We start from the raw sequence: 26,577 nt of genomic DNA, 5'->3' as shown, positions 1-26,577 counted from the left end.
TGCAGCTGGTCTGCTGCCAGTGCTGCAGTGGCACCTGACAGTGACACATTTGTCTGTCTGCCTTCGAAGTCTGTCCCTCTGTCCTTTTGTCCCTCTGTACTCTGAGCATCTTTAAATTCATATTTTGTTTCCCTCTCTTCCCTATTTTTGTCTGCTCTCTCACCTTTCCCCAGCACCTCATCAGGCCACTGCTTTGGCTTTGAGGGGAAATGCAGCATAAAATGCTGCCTGAGGCAGGAGTGGTTGGAACTAGATGATTTCTAAGGGCCCTTCCAACCCAAATCATTCTGTGATTCTATGATAAAATGCAGTGTCTCCACTGAATCCATCCACTGGGAATGTAATAACAAGTAGAGCTGAGCAGAGCTGCCTCCCTATAGGTGCTGAAAGAACATATATGAAGGCATAGGTAAAAGAAGCACCAGGTGCCAAAAACAGTATGAGAGGAGTTGTAGGAACCAGTGGCTGGAGATGGGAAACTTCCCTAGGGAATGCCCATTTAATTGTCTACTAGCTAATATGCAGTTAAAAGACAAGGAAATTAAGGTGAACTGTTCTTGCTTTTTGGATAAATAAGAAGCACCAGATAAAATCCAGTAGTGTAACTATTTCAGATCTAGATCTTCCACTGTGTAATACTGCAAAGATACTGAACTACTGATTTTTAAATCTTCTCAGAGGACAGGATAGTCAACGATATTCTTATTAGTAGGAAAAGAAAGGATATTTGGGGGAAAATCTCTTTCAAATGCAGGCCTGCAAGGCATTGTCAAAAAGCATAGCAATGTTTCAGTATTCTGCCTCCCTTAGTAAGCCCTAAGGAGAGAATTTACCCATTGGTAAACATGAATTACTCCTGGTCTCAGAATAAATCTCATTCCAGAGATTGGTTGCTGTTCAAGCTTTTATAGAAATGGTGTTCTGTTCTTCTCACAGCCTTTTATTGAAACTGCAACATCCACACCAATAGCTATGGTGTGTGTATCTCTGTTGCTAAAATACAAATTTTTATCCTCTCTGAAAGGACTCTTGCCAACTGTCCAAATTGTGCTGCAGACTCACTGGAGTCTACTTTGATGGTCCACTTTGATCAGATAAAGCAGGTTGTTTAGGACTGTGTCTAGTCATATTTTGAATATTTCCATGGGTGGAGACCTGGGGGCTCCATAACCTCCTGACATTTTAAAGAATCATAAAAATTATCCCAAAAACAAGTGGTTCAGTGTGTGCTCCTTGTCTCTTGTCACTGGGCCCCACTGGGAATAGTCTGTCTCCCTCCTCTTCTTCCTTTCCATCAGGTATTATGCACATTATAGGATTTCCTTTAGGCCTGTTTTCCAGCTGTCTCAGCCTCTCCTCAATAAAACACACACCAGCTCCTTAATCATCTTAGTGACCCTTACCTGGATTAACTCCCCCAGGTGTGTGTCTCCCTTCTCCTGGGGAGCCCAGGAGAGGCCCCATCACTCCAGATGTGGCCTCACACATCCAGATGTGGGACAGAGGCGCTACAGATCCTGTCAGACCTGCAGGAGCTGGGAAGCAGGTACAGTGGGTGCGATCCCAAGGAGGGTCACGTGTTGCTTATCTGCAAAACTTCTGCCAGGGCTGGGTGCTGCACCTTTGGGAAGGCTGGTCTTTGGGGAAGTGAGGATTGCCTGTGCTCCCAGAGAAGCTTTCCCCCAAGAGTCTGATCTTGAGGAATATATATCCTTATATATATATATATATATTCATGTATTCCTACATCTTCCCCTATGTCTGAATTGCAGTAGAGGAAGATGCTTTAACTGGATGGCAATGCTTAATGCCACTCACCAACTTTTGTTCTTCAGGAATATCTTGAGCCAGTTGCTGTTGTCTCCTCTGGGTGAGGGAGGGTGCAGGCTTTCTGAGTCTGCTGCAGACCTACAGCTCCCTGTACCAGCTTGACTGCAAGAATGCTTTGCCATTCATACAATCATAGAATTGTTAAGGTTAGGAAAGCTCTCTGAGTCCCACTGTTCCCCCTGCACTGCCAGGTGTACCCCTAAGCCACGGGCCCAAGTGCCACATTCACACATTTTGAATGCTTCCAGGGCTGGTGCACTGATGCTGTAGCCTCTGCTGCTCTTGTGCTGAGTGACCTTTTGTAAGTCTGGAAGCTGCAGCAGAACTTGCTGAGAGCTGCTGGACATAAAACTAAATTCACTGTGATCACAGGTATTTATGTTGTTTATGGGGCTGCACAGAGAGCAAATATATGCCAGTGATGGCAAGGAAAAAGTCAACTTCTTTGCCATACCATTCCTTGACACATAAGAATATTTGCGCTGTGTAATTTGTGATACATTTGGAGAAATCTTTTGTTGAAAGAAATGCACACACCCTTGTTGCATGTACATGGAAAGGGATGTGGGGGGGTTAAAATGTCTTTTCTTGTAAGCAGACTCATTCTCCCAAAGCTGGAAAGCCCTGTTTCTTGAAGGACATCACACCTGGTCGTGGAAAGTCCCTGACATGGCATGTGTTTCCCAGGGCACCTGTCTGTGGGTGAGCCTTTCTATATTAGTTTTGTGGCCTTTGAAGTTTTCCATGTCAGGGAGTACTGAGACCTGTCCTTTTATTTTCCTTTCTTTTTTCTTTTCCCCATAGCAAGGGTTTGTGATGAGTTAGTCTTTAAGGTCCCTTCTATTCCAAACCATTCTATGATTTCTTTGATTCCCTGAGCCTGAAATAGCAATACCAAGTTCCTGTCTTAGACAAGGCATTTCTGCAGTCCTTGGCTCAGCAATCTGGGTTCCCTGTGGCATTTCAGCCTTGCTAATAAAAATAACCTTCAGCTGCACAAGTGGCTTTAGGAGCAGTGACACATTGGGCCACCTTGAGCATCCTCTGTGTTTCTGTCTGTGACTGAGCCTTGGAAGGGCAGCCTCTCTTCTGGGGAGGGCTGCTGAGAACATGCAGGGGGGCGGGATGAGGACCTAAAATGGACAAGGCTTGGGCAGAGGAGGAGAAGGAGGTGCTTTTACCTTGTGGAAGGGGCTGGGTGTGCCAGCAGCACTTTAGATACTGTGTGTAAGGACAGACTTTGCCTCTGAAGTCGCCTTTCACAGCCTGCTGTGTGCATTGTGACTTCCCAGTCACCTCCTGAGGGGATGTGCTCCCCCCTCTAATGGAACATCACTTGTGTGCTTCTGTGAGCTGAGGCTGAGCTGGGCTGCCCTGGGAGGCCTTGTGCCCTTGCTGGGCTGCTTGGAGCCTGGGGATGTTTACCAGGCCTGACAGAGCCATGACCTTGGTGTGAGGACACGAGCTGCACTGCTGCTCTGTTTCCAGTGGGAAGCCAGGCTTGGAAGTAGGCTTTGCTTCAGATAACCAGGGGATCTGAAGGGGCAGAGAATGCAGATCCCACTTTTTGTAGGATGCCTTTGTTATAGATAAGTAATGTAAAAGTTGGCTCTCACAATTAAGAGATAATATAGATGTACATAGGTAGATAGATACATATAGATGTATGGTGATATTATTAAAATATGTCATTCCATAGTCCTCTTTCTGCTCTAGTAGTCAAGACATTTAGAGGAGGCTGGCTTGTTACCATGAGGTGTGGCATAACAACACCTGACCTCCAATGAAGATGTAAAAAGTAGTCTCCACCAATGGATGGCAGGGAAAGAGTTGACTGACAAAACTTTCAGAGGAGCTAAAGATATAAAAGGCAGAGCATCTGTTTTGTAGAGGAGCCATGTGGCTGGTAGTCATGGGGAGGGGCTCCCAGCACTGTGATTTTGCCTTATTCAGTCCTTTGTTGTAATTTTTGTCAAGGTTTAATACACCTTTTTAAAATTTTAAAAGTGAGGGTCGTTTCTCACACCTTCCACATTGGGGCAGGAAGAGCATCGTGCTTTTCTCCTAACACCTGGTGTAATTACTAAGTGTGAATAAAAATCACGTAGCTTGTTTTAGATCATGAAAAGCAAATGCTGTATCCATGGAGAAACCTGCCCTGGCCCAGCAGGAGCTGGCACCTTTTCCTCCAACACTGGATCCCAAGCCTGCTCAGGGTGCAGCAGGGCTCGGACTGGGCAAAACCCAAATGGGTTTTCTGTGCCCACATGCATGTACAAAGCTGTCCCTGGGGGCTCACCTAACAGCAAGAGGACAAAGAGTTTGGATACAGCCCCCTGCCTCTGTCCTTGCCACCCCCAAGCCTTGGTCACACTCGTGACCCTTGTGCATCAGTGCTTTTGGGAGCAGTGGAGCTGTAGGTCACACATTGGGAGCTGTCAGTGGGATGAGGGCGGGGAGCTGTGGAGCATCCTCTCTGCCAGAGGACATCTTGGCTGGCTTTTTGCCTGGCTCGTGTTGTCCCTCAACTCTGTTCCTAGAGGAATAAGAACACCTTCAGGGGTTGTGCAGTGACAGCTGCCAGGTCACAGCACTGTTGCGTGTGCCCCGGGAGATGGTCCTTACCATTTCCCAGGCTCTTTCATTGGACAAGAGCAGTGCACGATTTACAAGTGACACTATGTAATTTAAAAAAACAACCCCTAACCACACCCAATATTCTGCTTTTGGATCTAGTCTGACTTCCTTCATTAACTCATCCCACAGCTGTAGGCATATGCTCATTCTTGCTGTTACACAACCGAGGCTAAAATTAAAACATCTGTTGTTATTTAACTTTAGTTTGCCAAAATACTATGTTTTGAGCAGCAACAGCTTTACTGTTATGTATCATTGGGGTTTTGGAATATTAATTAATGCTACATGTTGTTTCTTAATGTCTCATAGCCCAGGAGGAGCTTTGCAAATGCCTGGTGCTGAAGGACCCTCCTCTGTCCATGTGGCATTGCACAGGTTTATTGAATATTTCTGGTAATGGCCAAATGCTCCAAGTAATGTAGTTTCCTGGAACTGTCAAACCCTCTTGGCTGCGGAGCCAAAATTAAATAGTGGGATCTTGGGGCAGGGAAGCCTGTAGTGTTACAGCTTTAACTCACTCCAGCTTCTTTCTGAATGCCTAAAAAGGATAAAATGGGGATTTCTAACGTAGGATTTATAGATATATATTTAGTCTAACGAGTTCTTTGTGAAAAATAGTCATATATATATGTGTGTGCATGTGTATATATATATATATATATTATTTTTAATCTGAGTCCTTTAACAAAAAACCCTCGAGATTTCTGAAATTAAGGAAGCCATCCTCAGAAATCTGCTTCTCTGTCATGAAAGCAGCATCCTGAGGATTGCCAGGAGTAGTACCGAATGCTTGATGTAGGTGGCAAAAAGCTATTGTGGGTTTTTTTAACCTGTTGGTATTTGGCATGTCTTGTACTGCACAGATCAGAGGGAAGAAGGAAAAAAACATCTTCTTGCTAAAACGAATAATTGTCAAATTTACAGTGTGGAAATTTTCCTTAGCTAATGTAATGGGGTTTGCTCACCTTTCCTCCATGGTTTCAAAGGCAAACGTACCTGTGGAATGTGCTGGAGAGGGAGATTCAAACCCTTCTGATTTCACAGGAAAGTAATTAAAATGGAGCTGTGGTTTGGCTTGATCTCAGAGGTGCTTGCAAGCTAAATAAAAACAAAAGGCTACCTTGGGGACAGTCTGTGCTGTTAATTAACTAGCTAAATTCTGCCTTCACTGTCCTCCAGTGGCTTTCCAGTGGTTTTGGCGCTTGACATCACAACTGGAAGCTGCCAAACACAACTTTGCACCTTCAAGCAGCTGAACAGCCTTCTGAGGGCAGGCTAGGAGATGGAAATTGGAATGTCTAGGGAGCCAAGTGATGGAAAAGGGCAGGAACTGGCTGCTGGCACAGGAGGGATGCAGCTCCTTGCCCTCAGGCAGCCTCTGGTTATCTGTGGCCACCTTGCCCCAGCCAGCAGCAAGGATGGGTTCGTGCCAGGAAAACAGCTTTTGTGTTTCCTTAAATATTCCACTACTGTTTTGGGGAAAAAAAAAACACCAACCAGAACCTGAATTGCTGTTATTACTAGGGTTGGCCAGCTGGCTGAATTGGGCCTTTTTATTTCATTAACAAATACTGCCAGACGATGTTTTTCCAGTGAAGTCATGAGTGTGTTTCCAGATGAGGGGCAGATCTTCCCAGCACTGCCATGGCTGAAATTTGGGCAGGCTGGAGCAGCTGTGGTGTCTGTGCAGGCAGCCTTCTGGAGATCATTGGGGTGGGATAATAATTCCATAATAATAATATGTATGTGATAATTGACTGTAATTTATCCTTTTTTCCCCTTAAACCACAGAAATGTGGGGTGATCAGGGGTGGGTGTAACTCAAGAGTTGGTTATTGGATCATGCAATTTATTCTTTCAGCATCTGTTTTGACACCACAACAAATGTGGTTTTAGTAAGTGCTTTTGGGGAATTTATTTTTCTGGGAAATGAGGCTGTGGAAGCTCCAGCTTCATTCTCCCTGTCTTAGAAACTCAAAACATGGTGGTGAATGCTGGTTTTATGGGAAGGTCGCCTTAGCCCCAGCAGGTTTGTTCTGTTCTTAAGAAAGTATGAAAGGATGCTTTTGTTTAAATCATCCTAAAGGATCTGTAGCTTCAGGAAAATTATCCTTAGTGAGTTGTTTTCATAATTGTATTGAAGTCCTTTCTGCTCTTTCTATTGGAGGGGGAGGAAGGGGTACTTTTTCTTCCCCAGACTTAAGAATAAGCTCAAGTGAATGGCTTGATCTTTGGGGAGCTTGTTATTCTATTGGAATTCTGGTATTTCCAGCACATTCAGGAGAAAAGTTGGCTAAAGTCAACTTTGTTTTAAACACGTGAGATAAGATATAATTTTATAGTAAAAAATATTTGTGATGGTATTTTACTTTATATTGAATATTAGTGTTGAACAGCTGCTTTCCAAATACTGACTTTGGTAAATAGTAGGTACTAGTTTTTTTTTCCAAGCTGCTAGTAACCAGCTCCTCCTTAGGGCTGCCCTGGATATATTTCAGAAATTTCTCCTTGTGATGGTGGTGAGGCCCTGGCACAGGTTGCCCAGAAGAGCTGCGGCTGCCCCATCCCTGGAAGTGTTCAAGGCCAGGTTGAATGGGGCTTGGAACAAACTGTGCTGGGGCCTGCAGCAGGGGGGTTTGAAATGGGATGAGCTTTGAGGTCCTTTCCAATCCATACTATTCAGTGATCCTATGCTGATGATCTGATCTGCTTATTTGCTTTTGTTTTTTAACTCACAGCCAGGCAGTTTTGATTTGTTTGGCTAAAAGTTGGGGTGCCAGGTAGCTTCTGGATCTGCCTGCAGCCTGTCTGCTGTGCCAGCAAGTTCAAAAGCTTCAAGGGTTGAACAGAATCTGTTATGCAGGAGCCAGGCTCCATCTCATGTCTCTTCTCTTCTAGGTTGGGAAGAAAAAACAATACTTTCTAAAAAAGAGAAGATGAAGCTGAGGAAGGAAAGATGGCTGCAGAGTGAGTATTCCTGTGACACGGTATCACAGAGCATAGTTCTGATGGATCTCTGTACTCTGGGTTTGGGTGACAGTGCTGGAAGAAGCTGAATGCTTCTCAGCAATCTTCACCCCTCCCCAGCACTGGCATAAAAGTTCCAGGTATTGTTTCTCAGTGTTTAGCACCAAGACTTAGTCATTGCCCCAGTTCTACTTTTGATTTTTTACCATGTGTAATATATGTGACTACATAAACCCTTTGTTTATCCAGAAGGGCACTGTGCCCATAGAAGTTTAGCATATTTTTCTGTCTTCTAAAACTCTGGTACAGATGTGAGTAGCTGTCTAGTGGAACTGCTCCTCATCCAGGAGCTGTGGGGATGGCAGGACAGGCTGGAGCTGAGCTCCGTGCTGCCACCAGCTAATCCCAAACCTCTGTGGTGAGACCCTACAGTGGGCTCTCCTGCCCCCTCAGTGAGGAAGAACTCTGGACACTGCTGGCTGTGTTACTGCTCTTTCCCACATGCTACAGGTCAGTGAACCCGCTTACCAGACAGTCTGGCCTTTCTCGAGGCAGTGAAATATGAGCTCAACAAACCCAGCCCATGGCAGAAATGCTTCTCTTTTCCTATTTTTGGAGTGTCTTAGCACAGTAGGGGACTATGCTGTCGTACTCAGTGTGGCAGAGGGGTTCCTTGTGTCACCTGAAGCTGTTCTTGGGGCAGGCTTTTCTCCTAACGCCTCTTGCCCAACAGAGCTGGACACAGACTATTTTTGGGGCAAAGGGATGTGGCTTTGTGCTACACCAAATGATCTCTGTGCCTGAGCTCTGAGCCCAAGCTCATTAACCTTTGATTTCACCAGCTGCACTGAAGGTGTGTCTGGCTCTTCTTAGATAAAAAGGTATGAATTTAACACACATGAGTATGAAGGAAACCTCCTCCCAAACAGTCAGCCAGCAGCTGCTGAGAGCCTGGACATCTTGCTTGGACACAGAACACAGATGGCTGTGCTAGTCAAGGTCAGCTGCTTTGGAAAAGCCCAGGAGCAGGATCCCTACACGGTCTTAATCCAGCCTTCCTGATGGCTTTGTAGCATCAGTCTTTCCCAAGATCATGTGTGCTGTTTTGGCCCTGCTGTGGCCTCTTTCTCTTGGCTCTGAAATTACTAAGATGTGGGAATACAAGTGAAATGCAGGGACTTTGCTTTGAGGAGAACACCAAGACAGTAAACTCCAGGCTAAATTACCTGTCTTAGCAGATATTGGATGTTAGAAATGCTTTACAGGCACAGGAGTACCTAAAAACTCTGCCAGTTCTTTGTGGAGAAAGAGCTTTTTGTGAAGATTCTTTGTGGAAAAGGGGTCCCCCAAAAGAGAACCCAGCTTGGACTGCTGAAGTTATCACTACATCTCTGTTTTCCTAAATCTGAGTTTGTTGTTCCTTCTTGTCCCAGGGCTGCTTTTGTGACACTGGATGCCAAGACCCTGGGAACCAAAGATCAGCCCAGTAGTACAAATGCAAAACTTTCTTCCATTCCAATAAGTAATCTTAGGAGACACTAGAGAGGGGAAAAAACTTATGTAATGCTTCAGACATTAGAAGCATGCACATTTAAAAATACATATATTGCCTGGCTCCTCAGATGAACAAGACTTCATAGGAAAAGAATTTGGGATGTTTGCACAGAATCAGGTGTCTGAAAATTTTCAGCACATACTGTTTATGAAAGCACTGAAGTAGTCAGCTTCATAAAGCCAGACCAAAAAAAGAAGTAATGCAGAACAGAAAGCTGTGTTCTTGGCAGGGATTGCTGTGAGGAGAAGTGTTTCCAATCCTGATTTGTCACAAACATCCATGTACAGCAGAACTGCAGTTCATGAAAAACTGTTGCTCTTCGACTCAGCTGAGTTGGAGAACAAGCAAGGCAAATGTATTAAAGGAGCAGCCACTGAATTTGAGTTCTGCTTCCTTGACTGTGGGATCAGGATTAGACCCAGGATTGTGGTCTGTAAGTGGGATTGGCTGCTTTTGTGCTCCCACCAAAAATACTTCTGGCTTCTGTGGCCGTGCTGCCTTGGGAGCTGTTGGCCTCCCTGTGTCACCAACTCAGCCCCGTGGCTTCTGGCACACTGTCATGTCCACACAAGGAGTTTGTACCTCAGCACTGAGGCTCATCCTTGCAGCTGTCCAAGGGACTTGTGGGTCAGGTGGGGCATTTTGGAGTTCAGCTGGAGGCCTGTAGCAGTACTGGGCTTTTGTGGGCTGTCCTAAAGGACATATTCTGCTGGTGCTCACCCTGGAAATGGCTGGCTTTGGGAAGTGTGAGCAGCTGAAGAACTTACTGCCAGGTCAGGGAGCCTGAAGGACTGAGGCTGAAGCCTGTGGCTTTTAATGCCCACCTCCTAAGAGAAAGAAGACGACAGATGTAACATTTGTGGAGCTTTCTGTGCCACACCCTTGTCAGAGCTGCTGCTGGGCGACCAGGAAACCTGGTCCTGAGAAAAGCCATGTGCATCTGCCACTTGGTGCAGTGCTTTTCCAAGGGTCCAGTTTATCCAGCATCTGACTGCTTGCACTCCACAATGAGTCATTGAGGTGGAGCCTTGAATCGCTTCAAACTAAGTAAACAACTGACATTTAGTCCATCTTTCCTGCCTGTGCTAGGAGACTGTTGTTTGGTCCCAACAGCAACACAGAGAGGGGGCTGTGCCTGTTTAAGGCCAGATTTGGAGTTGACTGTATTTGGGTTGTCCCTTCCCCTCTTGTTTCTCAATTCCATGCAATGTCAGTATGGTTTTTTGTCACATCAGGACTCCTGTGATGTTTTGCTGTGAGCAATGAACAGTGTAAAGGATGGAAACAGAGAAAATCTGGGAATTTCACTTCCCATTGCAATGTCAGAAGGGATGTATAATCAAATGCATCAATAGAGGGCATGACCCAGCTGCATTTTGTTCATTTTTTCTCTAGTTTAAATCACTTCTGGCCTGTTGTGAATGGTAAAACAACATATTAATTTCTCAGCTCAAGGGTTATCTCCTGCAGGTGTTTCCCCTTCTTCCAGTAATGCCTTGTTTCTGATACAGAAATAGAAAGTGTGAAGATGGCCAAGCAAAAGCAAAAAGCTGAAGCGAAGCGGAAAGCAACACCTGTGGTGGGAGACATGCAGCCCTTGATGGAAGCCCTGCCTGAGCTCTCCTACCTGACCACAGGTGGCAGGGGAAGGAAGCCTCTCAAAAGGTATGTGCCATTTGGAGAGGGGCTATGTATTTCCCTTCTTCCTGCACGGTGAAGGGGCCTTCAGCTCAGCTTGTAGCTGCAGCCATGGTCAGGAGAACAGGGTCTCATTCACAACTCTATTTTAACCATTTTTAGGCTTTACTTGGCACAAGAAAAAAAGATGAAATGTGTCTTCTGAACCCACAGCTGAGAGGGGAGCAATATTGCTTGGATGGGGCTTGGCATGAGACAGGCTGGGAGCATCCAGATGTCCTGGGAGTTGCAGGAGTGGCACGTAGGTGTCCACGTTGTAATGCTGCTGAGCTCACTGATAACCTCATCTTGTGGTGTTGCAGCCTGACATTCCATCCTTCCAGGCCTTCATCCAAACTTTATCCTGCGGCACTTCAAGCTTCTAAGCAGTGCCCTTTGTGCTCTGGCCTGAATCTTTGTTTTGTAGTGTGGCTTCGGCCAAGAGCATGGCTGAGTTGGCTGTTCCCTGTGCACTGTCAGCTCCCTCGCTCCCTATCCCAGACCTTTGCCAAAAGCCTCTCCTTTTAGAAGCCCAAGCTGGCACAGTGGAGGTGGGAGTTTGACATGGGCTGATGTCACCTACACTGCCTGTGACCTGCTAACCCCAAACCAGCCTCCCTTGGTACTGGCATGGAGGGAGCTACAGGCTCTTCTTCCCCTTGCTGGCTTCTGGCTTCCCAAATGTCTGTATGGGAGTGTTTGAAATAATCAGAGGCCTTTATAGGATTTGAATCATTACAGAAAGGAAGGGTAATACCCTGGTGATTTGTCAGCAGTATTAATAAAAGATTAGATTCTCCAGGAATTTGATCTCCTGCAGGGTAAAAGCGCATTACAGGGAGGTTTTTATTCTGTTTTATAATGAATGAAGGCAATGAAGTGTAATGAAGCTGAGCTGCTAACAGGGTCCAAGTGAACAGGCAGCATGCTGGTGATTTTGAGGGGAAATCCAGCAGGAAATGTACTCCAGGATAACTTTGCTTTAGGCTTTGTCACCCTCTGCAGAGCTGCTCACATCTGAAGGGACTGCCATGGTGACTTAGTGGCACACACAGGTTTGGCAAGGCCTGCTCTGGTGACCAAGGCTGCCATCCAGCTTGAGAAAGGCTTTTCCTGAGCTTCTGTGAGCATTCCGGGCAAACTAGGACCAGAAGTTGTTCTTGTGCTCAGCTTTTAAAAAGGAGAAGAGGGAGAGGAGAGGAAAATGAGCAGGAACTGAATGAATAGAGGTGGGTGATGGAAATGACTGACGTGAAGGAATGTGAGGCAAGGGAAGTAAGAAGAAAGGAAGAATGGGGGAAAAAAGGCAATGTAAGAGGATGGAGGATAGCATGCCAGAGAGGGGAGTAGGTAGAGGAGGTCACTGTAACAAGATACCAGGTCCTGCTGTCTTGAAGAGGAGGTGAGAAATCGTTGTGTTTCCTGACCTTTGGGGCAGATCAGGTGGAGGTGACCATAGCCCCCAGCACCTACCCTTATGGGAATATTCCTCCTTGACCTCTGCTCCAACAGAGAGGTGGGATTTCTTTCTCCCCCTTGGCCTGTGTGCTGAGGCTCTGCTTCAGGGCAAATTGGGGAGGAGCTACCCCACAGAGGCAGTGCCTTTTCCCAGCCTCTTTCTTCTGTATCTCTGTAATCCTGAAAAATGGAAATTTCTTCTTCTTTCCTTAATGTCCAGTTCTACCAGCAGCTCCTCTTGTGCACAACAAGTCCCAGAAGCAATCTCTGTGCTTCCTGTGTGTCCCTTGCTGGGGCTTAGTGCTGGCTTTGTGGTAAATCTCTGCTGCTGCTTGGCATCGGGCGTCACGAGGGATGGTATTGCACCTCTGGTCTCCTTGGACTTTGCCCAGGGATAAGAAATGCATAGAGAGGTGCCAGATCTGTATCTGCTGCTGTGCCTCTAATGCACACATTGCACCATCTTGCATTGTAGCATGTTACACCCCAGTGATCCCACTGCAGGAACCAAAGCAGGGCTGGCAGCTCCCTCCGCTTGCTGAGCATCCCTGGTGTTCCCAGGGTGGCTGTGGAGGCTGGAGCTCTGCAGTGTCAGCAGGAGGGAACATGAGCTGTGCAGAGGTGACACATGTGGTGGGGAGGGGAGGTTCCATGGAGTCTTTGCTCTAAGCAATGGGATCAGTTTGACCTGAAGGTCAGTGATAAGCAGGAAGTGATCTGGGCATGGACAGCTAATGACCAGTGCTGGCTCTGAGTGATCTGGTTTTCTGTAATGCCTCCTGCTCTCTCAGCCTCAGGTGGAAGGAGTTTGCATTTCCCTGCAGTGCCTGGCTATGGAAATAATTGCCTTTCAGGAGAATTTCCATGCAGGACAATTAATTACCTGTCCTTTCTGGAAAGGCAGATGCAGAATCCCTGGACTCTTTCCATCTAGACAGCCATTGCTAAATTAATGCTCTAACACTCGCTTGTTTTGTTTTTTCTCTCCATAGCCACATAAAAGCAAAGGCAGAACCAGCAGACTTCTGTCTGATGAAACAAGCTCAGAAACATCAGCTCCTGTAAGTACCCAGCTGTCAGTGTCCAGTTCCTGCTGAGCCTCACGGAATGGTTGAGACTGGAAGGGACCTGTGAGGGTGACCTGGTCTAACCCTTGTGCTCAAGAGCCCAGTCCACATGGCTTTTGAATATCAACAAGGAGGGAGATCTTAAATATATCCAAGTAACTCCTGGACTTGGTCTGGCAACTCCTTATTCCCTGCCTGTTGGATAGTTTATACTGCCATCAAGAACTTCAGTTTCCCTCAGCACAGCTCTCCTAGGGCTAGGCTCTGTGATCTGGCAGTGTTTGCTTTCTTGTTTCCTGGATTTCTGTCAGTTTTGAGCCATTCAGCTTCAAACTGAGGCTGAACAGTCAGGCTACAGATGCAGCACTGCTCTCCATGAATACCTTCTCTGTCAGAAACAGGCCAGTGCTGGTGCTGGGATGCCTTTCTCACTCAGTTCTGCCTTGCTTTGCTTTTGGTGGTCTGGCAAGTCTGTGCTTCTTGGGAGGGAAGAAGTTTGGAGGAGGTTTGAGGTTTCTTTCCCAAGATATTAGTTTGGATGAGAGGTTCCCTAAGCCTCACCTTAATACCCCAAGCCAAGCTTCAGGAGCATTGGCTCCTCTTTCTGTTTCAAGGCAGGAGCATTGAAGGGAGGGAAGTAGCTGAGTGCTACCAAGTGTTTGTCTGGCGAGGCTGTGGAGAGCCTGGCAGTCTAAGGGAGATGAGGATGCTGTAGTGGATGTGGCTGTGTGAAAACTCACAGGTTTTTTTTATACTCCTGCTCTGTTCTTGTCCCTCCCTGCCTGCTTGCTTTTTGAGATGAGGCCATTTCCCCAGGAAGCAGCTGTGACCAGGCATGCAGAGGTAATTCTGTCACGTTCTTCCCATGGTGCCCAGCTAGTGTTGCATGTAGGATTACCAAGGCTCAATGTTCAGCAATAAAGAGAGTCAGTAGAGGAGCTCTCTAAAGAGAATTTGATGTTGTGCTGGTGCAATCTGAAGTCATTTTCATTGCTAGTGATTCACCCAATCCACAGTCTCTTGTTTCTAGTTTACTCGGGGAAAAGCTCTAGAAAAAGCCATTCCCAAGTGATGCTGGACACTGTCGTGATTGTTTGTGTCTCTGTGGCAAGAGATCAAAGTCCCAGGCTCCCATGAAGCTGGCAGCAATTCGAGCTTTGCCCTTGGCTAAATTAGGTTTATTCTTGTGCTGTCTTTCTCTGAGATTTACACTCAGGATCACTCTGTCTCAGCAGAAATCTGCTGCTTTATGAGTTGGTCCTTATCTGCTCAGTTCCTTTCACATGAGGCACTTAGAGAACTGGTGTGTTATTTTTCTTTCCTCAGAGAGGAGGAAGTGGCTCGGTTTCAAGAGGTTATCAGCGATCCCCAGTACAGAGCCAACCCCCTCCTGGCCATCAGCAAGCATCTCTCCGAGAGGCTGAGGCAGGGGGAAGAAGGGGAACCCCTTTAGACCTTCAGCTGGGCCCAGACATGCACAGGCTGCAGAGGAGCACATCCCTGGCACGACATCCCAGCCTCTTGGGTCCTTGGAAGCAGTTCAGCAGATGATGAAAACCAAGAGCCCTGCTTTCTGTCTGCAGGAATAATGCAGCTCTCTCCTGACAGGGGCAGCTGCTCCTTTACAGGCAGGCTGCACGGAGCAGGGTGTTCTGAGAGATTCCTGTGCAGGCATTAATCTCCCTGCAAAGTGTCTTGATACATTTGCTCTTCTTGTGGGCAGGTATGGTTTCTGAAATTGTGCCAAACGGCCATGTATCTGTTTTCTGTCATTCCCCCTCTCTCCCTGGCAACTCTGAGAAGAGGTTCTTGCTTGCTCTGTTCAGGACCCCAAGCCCTGGAACCCAGGAGGCTTTTGGAGTTTGTCATGACCAGTGCTGCTCTTCATAGAGATTGTTTTCTGTGAGAAATTTAGCTTTGGAATAAACATACTTTCATACAGCACTGAGTTTGTCTGGCTCTTGTTTTGGTAAATAAGAATTGAAATATGAGGTTATTTGTTTCTCTGGAAAAATAACTTAAAATATTTGTTCTTTCCATGTGTACAGTGAATCAGGAGACTGCTACAAGCAATGACAAATGACTGCAGATCATGTCTAACTCAGTAACTTGCCTTCCTCCTGCCCTGGAGGGGCTTCCTATGAGTGGTGCTCATCCCTTTCAGCCTTTGTGCTGTGTTTGGCCTGCCCTGTAGGAAGCATCCCAAAACATGTCCAGCCTGCAGGCTGTGAACTTCAGCCGGTCATTTTTGGGATTGGGAACCTCTGGAGCAGACTTTTCCTTTACCAAACACCAATGCTCACAAAATCCCAGTGAATTTTCATGGGGCACAACTGAAGGCAGGGCCATTCCTTATTAGAGATGATCCTGATTTGACACCCAAAAATACCAGTGCTGTTTTTTGATGCTTCTTAACCTTGGGAAAGCAGCCTGCTGCAGTTGACTCTGACCCAAGTTAGTGCCTGAAACCAGCTTCAGTGGAGGTGGCTGGCACCTTGATCACACTTGTCTTGCCTCAGTAGTAATGATGCTGCTGTTGTCTCGAGGCTGGCACTGTTAAACAAAGGCTTTGTCTGGTGCCTCTTGGCTCTGGCAGTGCAGACGCTGTCGCTGACTCTGCCTGTTAGAGAAATGCCACTCCTCTTCCCACAGGGCCTGGCAGGAGCTTCCTGCTGGCAGAGGCCATGGAGAGATGCTGACTCTGTCCCATCCTCCATTCTGCTGCTCTCAGACTGGCCAGCCCCTGGTGCAGCCATTCCTGTGCAGAAAGGGAGAGAAGGTGGGAGATGGAGAAGGCAAAGACATCCAAGTATTGAGATTGTTCAGCCTGGACAAGAGAGAGCTCTGGGGAGACTGAGCCCCCCCAACTCCCAGTGCCTTTAGGGGTTCAAAGAGAGCAGGAGAGGGACTGTGGACAAGGGCCTGCAGGACCAGGACAAGGGAGAATGGCTTCACACTGCCAGAGGGCTGGGTTAGATATTGGGATATTGGGAAGAAATTGTTCTCTGTGAGCCTGCTGAGGTCCTGGCACAGGTTTCCCAGAGAAGCTGTGGCTGCCCCCTCCCTGGAAGTGTTTAAGGTCAGTTTGGACGGGGCTTGGAGCAGCCTGGTCTAGTAGAAAGTGTTCCTGCCCATGGCAGGGTGTTGGAACTGGATGAACTTTAAGGCTCTTTCCAACCCCAACCATTGAATAATTCTCTCATTCTGTGATTCTAAGTACAAAGGAGGATGGAAACTGGAAACAATGAGACAAGAAAAGGAACAGTAACGGCAACAATGTTAATAACAAAAGTACAAAAGAGGGGGTGATTGATGTGCAGAAATGCTCACCCAGACCCTAAGACAATGAATGAGACAATGCTGCTATGTTTTTCTTCGACTGCAAGCCAGAGACTCCCTACTCCCCATGCTGGTAATGACGTGAGGTGGTATGGAAAAAACCCTGGGTCCTAGTCAAAACTTGGATATACCTCTGCAAAACCCACTCCAAGCACTTTGGAGCCCTCGAAGACATTACTGTCATGAAGGGCTCTGTGTGTGTAGGTCTTTCTGGGCTGGCACCAAGGTAGGGTCACTACCCCTCAGGCTGCCGGTGGATTTCTCAGCACCTTTAGGTGGCTACGGCCAGAGCTGGTCACTGGAAATTTGGACACCAGCAGTGGAGTTGTCCAGCACTTTCTTTGCTCAGCCTGCTTGCTGGATCCCATTCTTTCCCTTCAAACCTCTGGGACCCAACAGAGCTGAAACCTCATTATGAGGGAAGCAAAGGGGTGACTGATCTGGTAGAGGTGCTGAGCAAGGTGACCCCCAACTTTTTTACTGCCTGGTAGCTGTCCCCACGTGGAGGTGTTGGGCCAGTGACCCCCCTCAGTACCTCGTGTACCCAGGCTGGTGGCCCTTGGATGGGCTGGCGCCCACTTGGCTATGTGTGTGTAGCTCTGAGCCCTCTGTTTGGAATTGTTGGTCCCCCAGGAATTTAGCAGCAGTTAAACATGTGAGTGTTTAGAGCTGCAGTTCACAGCCTGCTGCTGCAGGCATCTCCTGCCCCCGCCATCCGAGCAGTTGAGCAAAGGACTTAAAATCTGCCAGGAAACAGGCGTCTGAGACACAGAGTCGCCTTCGCAGTTGGCATGTTTTCAGGATGATAAAAGCTTTCACGCCTTTTTTTTCTTTTTTAGATAGCAGGGTGGGAAAAAAATAGCTTCCAAGCTGTAAGGAGTAGTTGTGCCAGAGGGGTGGGTGGAGGCCCAACCCGGCAGCTCCAGACTTGGCAAGAAGTGAGTAAGCAGTGAATGCATCTCAGCTCGGCTCTGGAGAAATTTGGGGCTACTTTTTTGAGCTGTTCTCTTTCTTGTTGGGGATTTCGCCTTTGAAGGCTGTTCATAGAGCTGTGCCTGCAAGTGGGAGCCAGGGTATCCTGTCCATCTGGTGGTACCAGTGGATATTTTCAGCTACACACAGAGCAGTGGGTGGAAGGGGATTCTCCCTTCCCATCAACTCCTGGGTAGTGTTCTTGGTGTGCAGGAATATTTTTTAATATCCCTGCTCTTCCTACTCCCACGTTTCTCCATGGTACCTGCGATGGCCCATTGGCTGGTTCCTGCTGGAGCAGGGCTTGCATCAGGGCAGCAGCACAGCCTGGAAAGGTGCAGTGAGTCACACACACACAGTCCAACCCTAGGAAATCCCTTGGGCTGTGAGCACATAGCCTACGTCCTTCTTCCTTCCGCTTGCTCTCTCGTCTGCCCTGGAAAGTTTTCCTTACAGACCTCACACAAGTCCCCTTTGCCTATGGAAAATGTGGCTTTTGCTGGGTTGAGAGCACTTTCGCTTACGCTCTGTTTGAAGCCATGAGCTGCCTTATGTGCCCGTGGCTTTCTTTGATCCCCTGGAGCTAACTGAGCATGTGAGATGGCTTTTACCAGCCCCGGCACGGAAGCATGTACTGGTGCTGTGGATATTGGGGTGGAGCTGGCTGTCTCCCAGGCTGCCACGGAAGCCTTGTGGTTGCTGGGCTCCAGATGGCTCGTCCCAAATGCTGGCTGGGAGCAGTGGGGCTGGAGGCTGCCATGGGCTCCTTGAGGTGACTCCCAGGTTCTCCAGCTGAGAGCAGGCCCTGGGTCATGCAACTCCAGCCCTCAGCTACCCTTCTTACTCTGTACTTAGGGTGCCAGTGGCAGCTGGTGAGGAGCAGTGGGAATATTGGGAGCATTGGGTCCCTGCTCCAGTATGGTTGCTCTCCTCTCTCCCCTGGGGCACTGCCTTCCCATGCATTTCCTCACCACAGCCACTGCTCAGTCTGAGCTTTGAGCCTCTGTGGGTCATTTGGGGGTCTATGTGTAACTTTGCTGTCTGGGAATGAGGAGTTGTCTCCCAGCTCACAAAAAAGACCTGCACTCCTTACCCTTCCATAACCTTGCACGTCACCAGTCACACCCCAGCCCACAGGAGGCTCTGCCTGGGGCACCTTGCCAGGGATGTGGCTGCAGGTGCCAGCAGACCCCTCCAGCCATGGGGATGGCCCTCAGCAGTCCCACTGTGGGCAGTGTTGCTGACCCAGCACTCAGGGAGCTCCACACAGTTGAAAATCCAGCATCTCCTGCTCCTTCTGGCCCAGAAAGTGGCTAGTAGAGCAGAGACTTGGCACTTCTGACCTCCTGCCACTCTTGCATGCTCCAGCATGTGCAGTGAGCACTTTCCCCATGTGGGGTTATTTCCTTTCCCAGATGCCCTCTTCCCTGGCTGATCCTTACATTTCCCACACTTGTATCTGTTTCTTTTGCTTTTTATTTACCTCTGAAACCAGCCCAGGTGGGTGCTTGCAGGAGCAGCCTCAGGGAACCCAAGGAAATAAAACTGCATGCAAATTTGAGCTGTGAGATGGTTTTGGAAGCAGATGAGATTGGCACCAGCAGCTCCTTTCACTGAGGTGTTGCATAAGAGAGGGGCAGAGGTGAATCATCTGATCTAGCCTTCGCTTCAGAGCTCAGCCCCGCTTGTCCCTGCCTAGAACAGATTTCACCATTTTTGCCCTTGTCTTTTGGCAGCCCTGCCCTTGGTGGCCGTCCTGCATGGTTGTGCTGTCACAGTGCTGGGTCCTGGCCTTTGCAGAGCACTCAGGTAGGATGCAGCAGCCCTTCCCTTGAGAGGTGCAGTTGTGTTCCTGCTCTTTGCTTCCTGACCTTTCACCAGTTACTAATCCCAGGAGGGCTCTACCTCTTATCCCAAGGCAGCTGAGTTTCTTTAAGAGCTTTTGGGTATTCTTTAAGTGCTTAAGAGCATTGCCACATACCATCTTGAAATCCCCATAAAGTCCAGTTAATTGGATCACCCTTATCTCCATACTCACCATTTCCTTGCAAGGGAAAGCCTTGTCCTGCATGCTGACTCTTCCCAATGAGATAATTATCTGGGATCTGCTGATTGTGCTCTGAACCATGGCTGCTTTATGTGAGGCATTAAACCTGGCTTTGTGTTTTAGTTTGATGAGCAATTTAATGCTGGTCAGACATTTTTTTCTGGGAGAGGCAGCTGGTGTGTGGCTCTGGTTTCTCTCTGCCTGGTCCTGATGCCTCATTGGGTGCTCTGGCATCCCAAACTGGGATTGGCATCAGGAGTGATGTTGCTGACAGGGTGACAAGGATTTTTGTGGTGTCTTCTTTTTTTTTTTCCTTAACCAGTTTTCCTTACGAAATAAGTGCAAACATATTTAAATAGTGCAAACAAAACACAGTGCCTTGCTAGCAGCGTTTTTAAGATTTAGACCTTTGCATCTGGATTCTCTGAGATTTTCCAGACTGCTTTAATGATTGGTGTTCTGTGCCAGCTGGGGTCTGTTGGTGACCTTGTTTGAACTCAGTGTGATTTGTACATGAACCATACAGATCTGCCTGTATCCAAACATCTGGGGAGCCACAGTTGTCCCTGATGGTGGGCAGTGAGGACTGGGGTCTGGATCCATGCTCAGTGTTCCTAAATTGAGAATTTCTGTGGTTTAATGCAGAGCAGGTTCTCTTTGAGACTGAGTAAGCCATGACCAGGGCTTTGCTGCTGGTCTGTCTGCTCAAGGAGTGGGTTTGCTGTGGAGGATGTTGACAGTGGTGTACAACGCATTGTTTGCCTGGTGCTCCCTGGACTTGGTTTCAGCAGCTCAAGTAGGAGAGGAAGCTTAGACAAAGAAATGTCCCAAACAGGAAGGTGCTAGAAAGGGAACAAATGTCAGGCCCCAAGCAGGTAAAAGCAGATGATACCAGGATATCCTCCCAAGTGAAGGAGATGAAGGAAGAGATAATCACCCCGGGGCAGTCACCTCTTTGTTCCAGCTCAGCCAGCCTGGGGGTGGGGGGGATGGGGGGATGGACACAGGGTTCTCAGCTGAACACTTGATCTGTACTTAAAGTGTGGTTTGTCCAGCTTTAGCAGGAACTGTCTGAGGGGTTGATGGACAGAAGCCAACCCACAGAAGGGGAGAGGCAAGAAGAGTTGCTTCCCTGGGGGATGCTGCTGCTCCTGGTCCCCTGCTGTCCGCAGGCTCGGCTGGAGGAAGGGGGCTGCTCAGAGCCCTGCTGTGGGGCAGGGCCGGGGGGGCAGCAGTGTCCCCAGCTGCGAGGGCTGCGAGCCCAGACAGCCCGATGGGTTTATGAGCACATCCACAGCCCTGGAGCCACGGCCTGGAGCTGTGTTGGCAGCTGCAGGCTGGAAGCAGTGTTGGTGCTCCGGGCAGAGGGGACGTGGCTGTGTTTGCAGCTGTTTTGGACACACTTAACAGCTGTCCTGGGTACAAGTAATCACTGCTCACCAATGTGATGGTTCATCTGAACACCTTCCACTTCACTGGTGAAACAACCCCTGCCTGCCTCATGAATCCCTTTGCTTTGGGAGCAGGAGGTGTTACTGTGGGAAGACACTTAACTCTTACAGCTCTGTTGATGTTCCTCCACCTTTTGGCCCTCTGTGTAAAGGTAGAGCTCGTGCTTTCAGGGGTGCTGTGCCACGATGCCTGATGTTGGTGGTGGGCTCCAAGAGAACACTGCCACACTCACCATTGCTCAGTGTGCAATGCAGGTGCATCAGACAAGCAGTGGATGCTGCAGGCACCTAGGGTGAGCTCTGGATGCTGCTGCTGCTGCTGCTGGTGACCAGTGTAAACAGAAGTGGTGAACCAATTCAAGCAATCCTTTTCCATGCATTTTTCCAACTTCTCACGTCTTGGGACTTTTGAGCTGGAGATGTTCTTGTACTGGAATAGGACTTGCTGGATCTTGCTTCCAGTTTATCCTCCTCCTAATTCCCAATGTTAACTTTACTTTTTTTTTTTTTTTTTGACCACTCCTTGTCACAATTCCACAGAAGGTCAGCTTGGTCTGTCTCGGTGCCAGGGCCTTTCAGCTGAGCATTAACAGCCAGCCTACATTGGAGCTCATCTGCCATGACCAGAACCTCCCTGGATGTTCATGGTTTAAAACTTGGCCTTGTATTGGTCACTGAGCAGGTTGGTTCATGACCTGTTGCTGGGCAGTGCTCAGACTGTCCCCAAGGCAGTTCTGCATTTTGGTGTCTGGTCCTGCCTGCCCACTGTGACCCCAAGGGCACATTTTGCCATGGGTGGCACCACACAGCCCCATGCCTGTGGCTGCCCGGTATGGGGGTGTGAGAGGATGAGGGGGAGCCAGAGTCCTTCCTCTGCCCTGTACTGCAGTGGGGTCCCTGCAGGTGGGGTGAAAAGACCAGGACCATCGGTACTCGTGTGACATTGCATTGGATATCACTCTTCCTCCAGCCCCAAGGATGGAGATCCCTGTCTTTAGGATGTGTTCCCAGCCCAGTGTGGGGCTTCCCTGTCTTGGGAGTGCCCTGATCCAGCTCTTCCCTTGGATGCCATCAGGCAGGGCACTCTGCTTGGCTGTCACCCGATCTGTTTGCCCACAGGCAGTCTGGCACCACCATCCTGCCTTGTAGACCCAGCTCTGGACACTGTGCAGGCATGAGGACACACCTTGGCATTGTTCAGGGCTCTACACAAGCAGCTTACTGCAAGAGGAGCTGCCAAACTGCCTTGAAGCATGTGCTGGCCTTAGAAATCCCTGTTACACAGCATCTGTGAAGCAGCTGAGTCTTTGATTAGGCAGCTACGCTCCCCAGTTGGCCTGCAGCAGCAGCCACCACGCCAGTGACAATGCCATTGTCCTTCCACAGGACTGCCAGCCTGCCCCTTGTCAAGGAATGGGTTAAACATCCTCCCTCCTTCTCTTTGCAGCATGGATTTGGAAACAGGTTCCCCAGGCTTGGCAGCTGCCCCGCTGAGGATCATATGGCAACAGCAGGGAGAAACTCCTAAGCTTGGATCTGCTGCCAGGGCTTTTCAGGGATGCAGCTTCTGTTGGGTTGGTAGCACAGAATGGTGGAGGAGGTGCTGGGTCTGGCAGTACATCCACCACATCCTCAGGTGAGGTTAAGGACTCCAAGAGTAGGTCTGTATGAACTGGCATGTTGGCTGCAAGGTGTGTCTCCAGTACGGTGGGTATGGGATGGAGAATCCATCTAAATCCTTGCGGAACTGTGCACCAGGACCAGCACGCAGGGATGTGTTCAGCACATGTGGGGACCACAAGGAGCAAGAACAGTTTGCAAATCATGTTTCCCTGAGGTGGAAAATCACTGTCAGAGTGTGGAAACCGTGAAGCTGCTTTTGACTTGCGGTGTTTGAAATGTGCCGTGCTCACTTCTACGAATGACCGCCTAATATTTCCAATTTCCCAGGACTTTGATGAAAAAGCCATTGTTAAAGAACCATTCATTTATTAAAGTGGGTTTACAGAAAAGAAACCAAGCCAAAAAAAACTGACCAATTAAAAAAAAAAAACCACCCCAAGGTTTGAATTACTTGGAAAACTGTGATGTTTCATAAGCACCGGCAGCTGAGTCATAGTGGCTCAGCTCAGCAAAGCCAGTGCTGTCTGGGGAGGGAGCCCCTTTCATTCCACAATGGCAGAGGGCCAACTAGTCCATGGTGGAGTTGGGTCTGCCACTGAGCAGGATGAGGAGCCTGGGAACATGCTGTGCCTCCCACCCCAGCCTTGTCCCTGGCCACATTTCGGGGTCAGCTTGGAAGGAACCATCCAGTCCAACCTCCCAGCTCAGGATCATTGCAGAGCACACGGCACAGGATTGTGTCCAGCAGTGATTTTCCCAACATCCTGGTGGGACACAACCACTTTGGTGACACAGAGGTGGAACTGAGGAGCGTGGTTTTGTTTCGTGGCTTCACTGCTGATCCTGAGGCAGGGGAAAAATGCAGTAGTTAGTGTTAAATTTCCTGAGTGCAAAATGGGATAAGGAAACACAGACAGGCATTCCCAGAGGTGAAGGCATCAGCAGCCAAAAGCTGCCTGCCCGTTTTTCCTGCTGCTCCTGAGCAGGGCAGAGGCCAAGGGCGGTGCCTTGAGAGAAGGAAGTATAAAAATAGGTTGTTGTTTCCAGAACTGGCTTTTGTGTTGGTCCTCTTTACCCTCTCCCTGCATGGATCTTTACCTCACCAGGAGCTGGGAGAGAAGGAAGAAGGCACGAGCCTCTCAGTGCTGCATCTGGAGGCCATGCTGGGCACTGAAGGGACATGGTCATGTGGGTGTCACCACCTAAACACTCTGGAGGAACAGGTGAGAAAGCACACGGGGTTCTCAGCACCCAGTTTTAGTAATGCCAAGGTGGTTGATGCAGCAGCACGTGTCAGCACATATCCAGGACCATAGGAAATGGCCCAGAGCTGTACCAGGAGAGGTTTAGATTGGATATTGGGAAAAGTTCCTTCACTGAAAAGGTGGCCAGGTAACTTCAAAGGGACAGAAAGCTGGGAAAGATTTATCTGACCAGCTGACGTCAGTAGTCAACTGTGGCTAGGAATGAGATTTTGGGATGTGATGAAAGTGCTCTGAAGGGAAGAGATGAGGAATGATATCAGGCTGCAAGCCTGAATTGGCTTTTGCAGGCCTGAATCCCAGCTCTTGGTGGGGTAAAGATCCTGAGCCACAAAAACTGAAGAGAGCAAGGCCAGCGTTGCATTCCTCTGTGTCCTGCAGCATCCCACGGGCTGAGCTGGGCTCAGGACCTGCAGGTGTCTTTAAACTGCAGTGACCTGCAGTGGTTTTAAACTGACAGAGAGTAGGTTTGGATTGGATATTGGGACAAAATTCGTGGCTGTGAGGGTAGTGAGGCCCTGGCACAGGTTGCCCAGAGGAGCTGTGGTTGCCCCATCCCTGAAGTGTTCCAGGCCAGTTTGGACAGGGCTTGGTGCAAATGCTGGAAGGTGCCCTTGCCCGTGGCAGAGGGTGGAATGGGAAGAGCTTGAAGGTCCCTTCCAACCTGATCCATTCTGGGATTCTGTGTCAAGAGCAAAGTGCAGGTCAGAAACCTGCTCCCTGGGTGACCCCATGCCCTCGTTCCCAGCCTGCTGTCACACAGAGCCAAGGTTTAAAGCAGTTATTTAATCCTTTTCGGATCCCCCGTGCCGCAGGAGAATGAAGCCCTGACACACATCAAGAGCCGTACACGTGGTGGAAGCACCGATGAACCTGACTGATGATGGGCGGGCATCTCCCACCGCTTCTGCAAAACACTGTTTGGCCTTCTCCTCTCGCGCTCGGACACGGACACCGCATCCAGGATAACGCTGGAATGGCAGAGGCTCGGTCCTTGGGCCCCGTGGGAGGTACGGGGTGCCCCGGCAGTGGAGGCTGGTGCGGGACCCTTCGGGTGTGGGGTCCCGGGGTGCGGCCCGGGGCTGGGGGGCTGCGGGGGCCCGGCCGGCCTCGGGCTGTGGGCGCTGGGGGGGGCGGACCGCGCACCGCTAGGCCCCGCCCCCGAGTCGGCCCGCGCTGGGGCCATTCCGGGGGTGGCGGAACCACGGGAAGTTTGGCCGCGGCCGCCCGACCCGGGGCAGCTCCACAGCGGCTCCGGCCGCCCGTCAGGGCGCCCGCCCCGGCCGCCCGGGGCCGCGGGGAGCGGAGAAGCCCTGTGCGGGGCAGCCGCTGCCGCGGGGGGCGGCTTGGCCGCCCTGCCCTTCTCCCGGTACCCCCGGGCCGCCGCCGTGCTCCGCCGGCGTCGCCGGGTCCGGCCGCCCCCGGCACCGCCGCCCGCCCTCTGCAGTGGGGAGGCGGCGCGTCCTTGGAGAGCAGCTCGGGCGTGAAACGCGGCTGCACATCCCAGCGCCTTCCTTCCCGGCTGGATAACCCCAGCGGAGCCCTTCTCCATCTGTTGCCGTGGCCCCCGGTGGGTTTCGTTGTTCCTTTGGGATTTGGTTGGATTTGTGGTGTGCTGGAGCAAAACTGCGGTCGTGAGATCTGTGGTTGTGCTTTTCAAAGTCTGCTTTGCTTAAAATAACAGAGATGAAAGGTTTCCAAAGGGCGCCTGTCTGGTGCCCGAGGGGCACCGCTGGCCTGGGCTGCTCCTGCTCTCTGCCCATCTTCACCTTGTAGCTGTCAGGACTCAGGTGAGGGAAGCGCTGCTCATGGCAGAGAGGGTCTACAGAGCATTCAGGAGTCTGCACTCAGGCTGGTGAAACCACAGAATCGATGGATGAGCCACCATCAGCCATGCTGGTCCTTGGCCTGGGCTTAAATTTTTTCTTTTTTTTTTTTTTTTTTTTTTTAATTTCATCTACTTTTTTGGTGGTCTATAAAGGAAATACAACTTCATGTAATTTTTTAGCATAAACAATAGTAGGGTTTTGTGTCTTACTGGTTTTTATTTTGTCCAAGTGGTAGTGGGCTTACTGGAGCTGTTGGGATCTCCCAGGCGCCCTGCTTGCTCTGTGAGTTACTCTGTCACTCCTGAGAGTGAAGTTGTAGCACTGTTCTTGGAGCTGTTTTATGCTGGAGAGTGGCAGCAGGCCAACCTTCCTGGACGCACAAGATGTTTAGAATAATTAGTGATGGAATACCCCTTTAAAATAATTGTTTGGGTTTATCTAGCACTCAGTTGTAGCGATATCTACCTCTAAAAATAGGCAGGCCTCTGTGTAATGAGCCTCGTAGTATAAACAACTCATATTTTGAATGACTGTTGTTGCTTTTGGGATGTCCAAGACAGATGCCTTTGGGGGATTTGCCAAATCTTCTGTCTAACTTTTTTTTTCCTCTGCAGTGAACTATGTTTCTTGGCCCTTCTGCCAGTTGTGTGCACTGACCAGAGGCAAGGCTCAGTAACCCTCGCTGTTCAGGGCTGGCACAGCTGCACAGAAAAGCTTCCCACTGCTCCTATGACAGCCCAAAGTCGAGCAGTCCTGGTTTTCCCATGAAATCCATGCTCAGCTGGAGATGGCTAGCAGTGGGCTCTGCCAGGTGACTGCATCAGCCCTGCTCTGAGGCACTGCCCCCTGTGAGTTCAGCACAG

General features: G+C 49.3%; 2 protein-coding genes across 2 annotated transcripts in view; both read left to right on the top strand.

Annotated features, from left to right (window-relative positions):
• The window catches only part of FAM207A (family with sequence similarity 207 member A), a 39,461-nt gene extending 24,326 nt beyond the window's left edge, over nucleotides 1-15,135 (top strand). The window contains 4 exon segments of the mRNA XM_041487728.1: nucleotides 7,366-7,434; nucleotides 10,501-10,654; nucleotides 13,117-13,185; nucleotides 14,518-15,135. Coding sequence (XP_041343662.1) covers nucleotides 7,366-7,434; nucleotides 10,501-10,654; nucleotides 13,117-13,185; nucleotides 14,518-14,644 — 419 coding nt within the window. The 3' untranslated portion in view covers nucleotides 14,645-15,135.
• Nucleotides 15,136-25,072: 9,937 nt separating this feature from the next.
• The window catches only part of ADARB1 (adenosine deaminase RNA specific B1), a 60,079-nt gene continuing 58,574 nt past the window's right edge, over nucleotides 25,073-26,577 (top strand). The window contains exon 1 of the mRNA XM_041487687.1: nucleotides 25,073-25,455. The gene's annotated coding sequence lies outside the window, so the exon portion shown is untranslated. The remainder of the gene's footprint in view (nucleotides 25,456-26,577) is intronic.

The sequence above is a fragment of the Pyrgilauda ruficollis genome, unplaced genomic scaffold (assembly GCF_017590135.1).
Source record: "Pyrgilauda ruficollis isolate IOZ18807 unplaced genomic scaffold, ASM1759013v1 scaffold83, whole genome shotgun sequence".
In the NCBI taxonomy this organism is placed as follows: Eukaryota; Metazoa; Chordata; class Aves; order Passeriformes; family Passeridae; genus Pyrgilauda; species Pyrgilauda ruficollis.
This window is presented reverse-complemented; position numbering and strand designations above follow the sequence as displayed.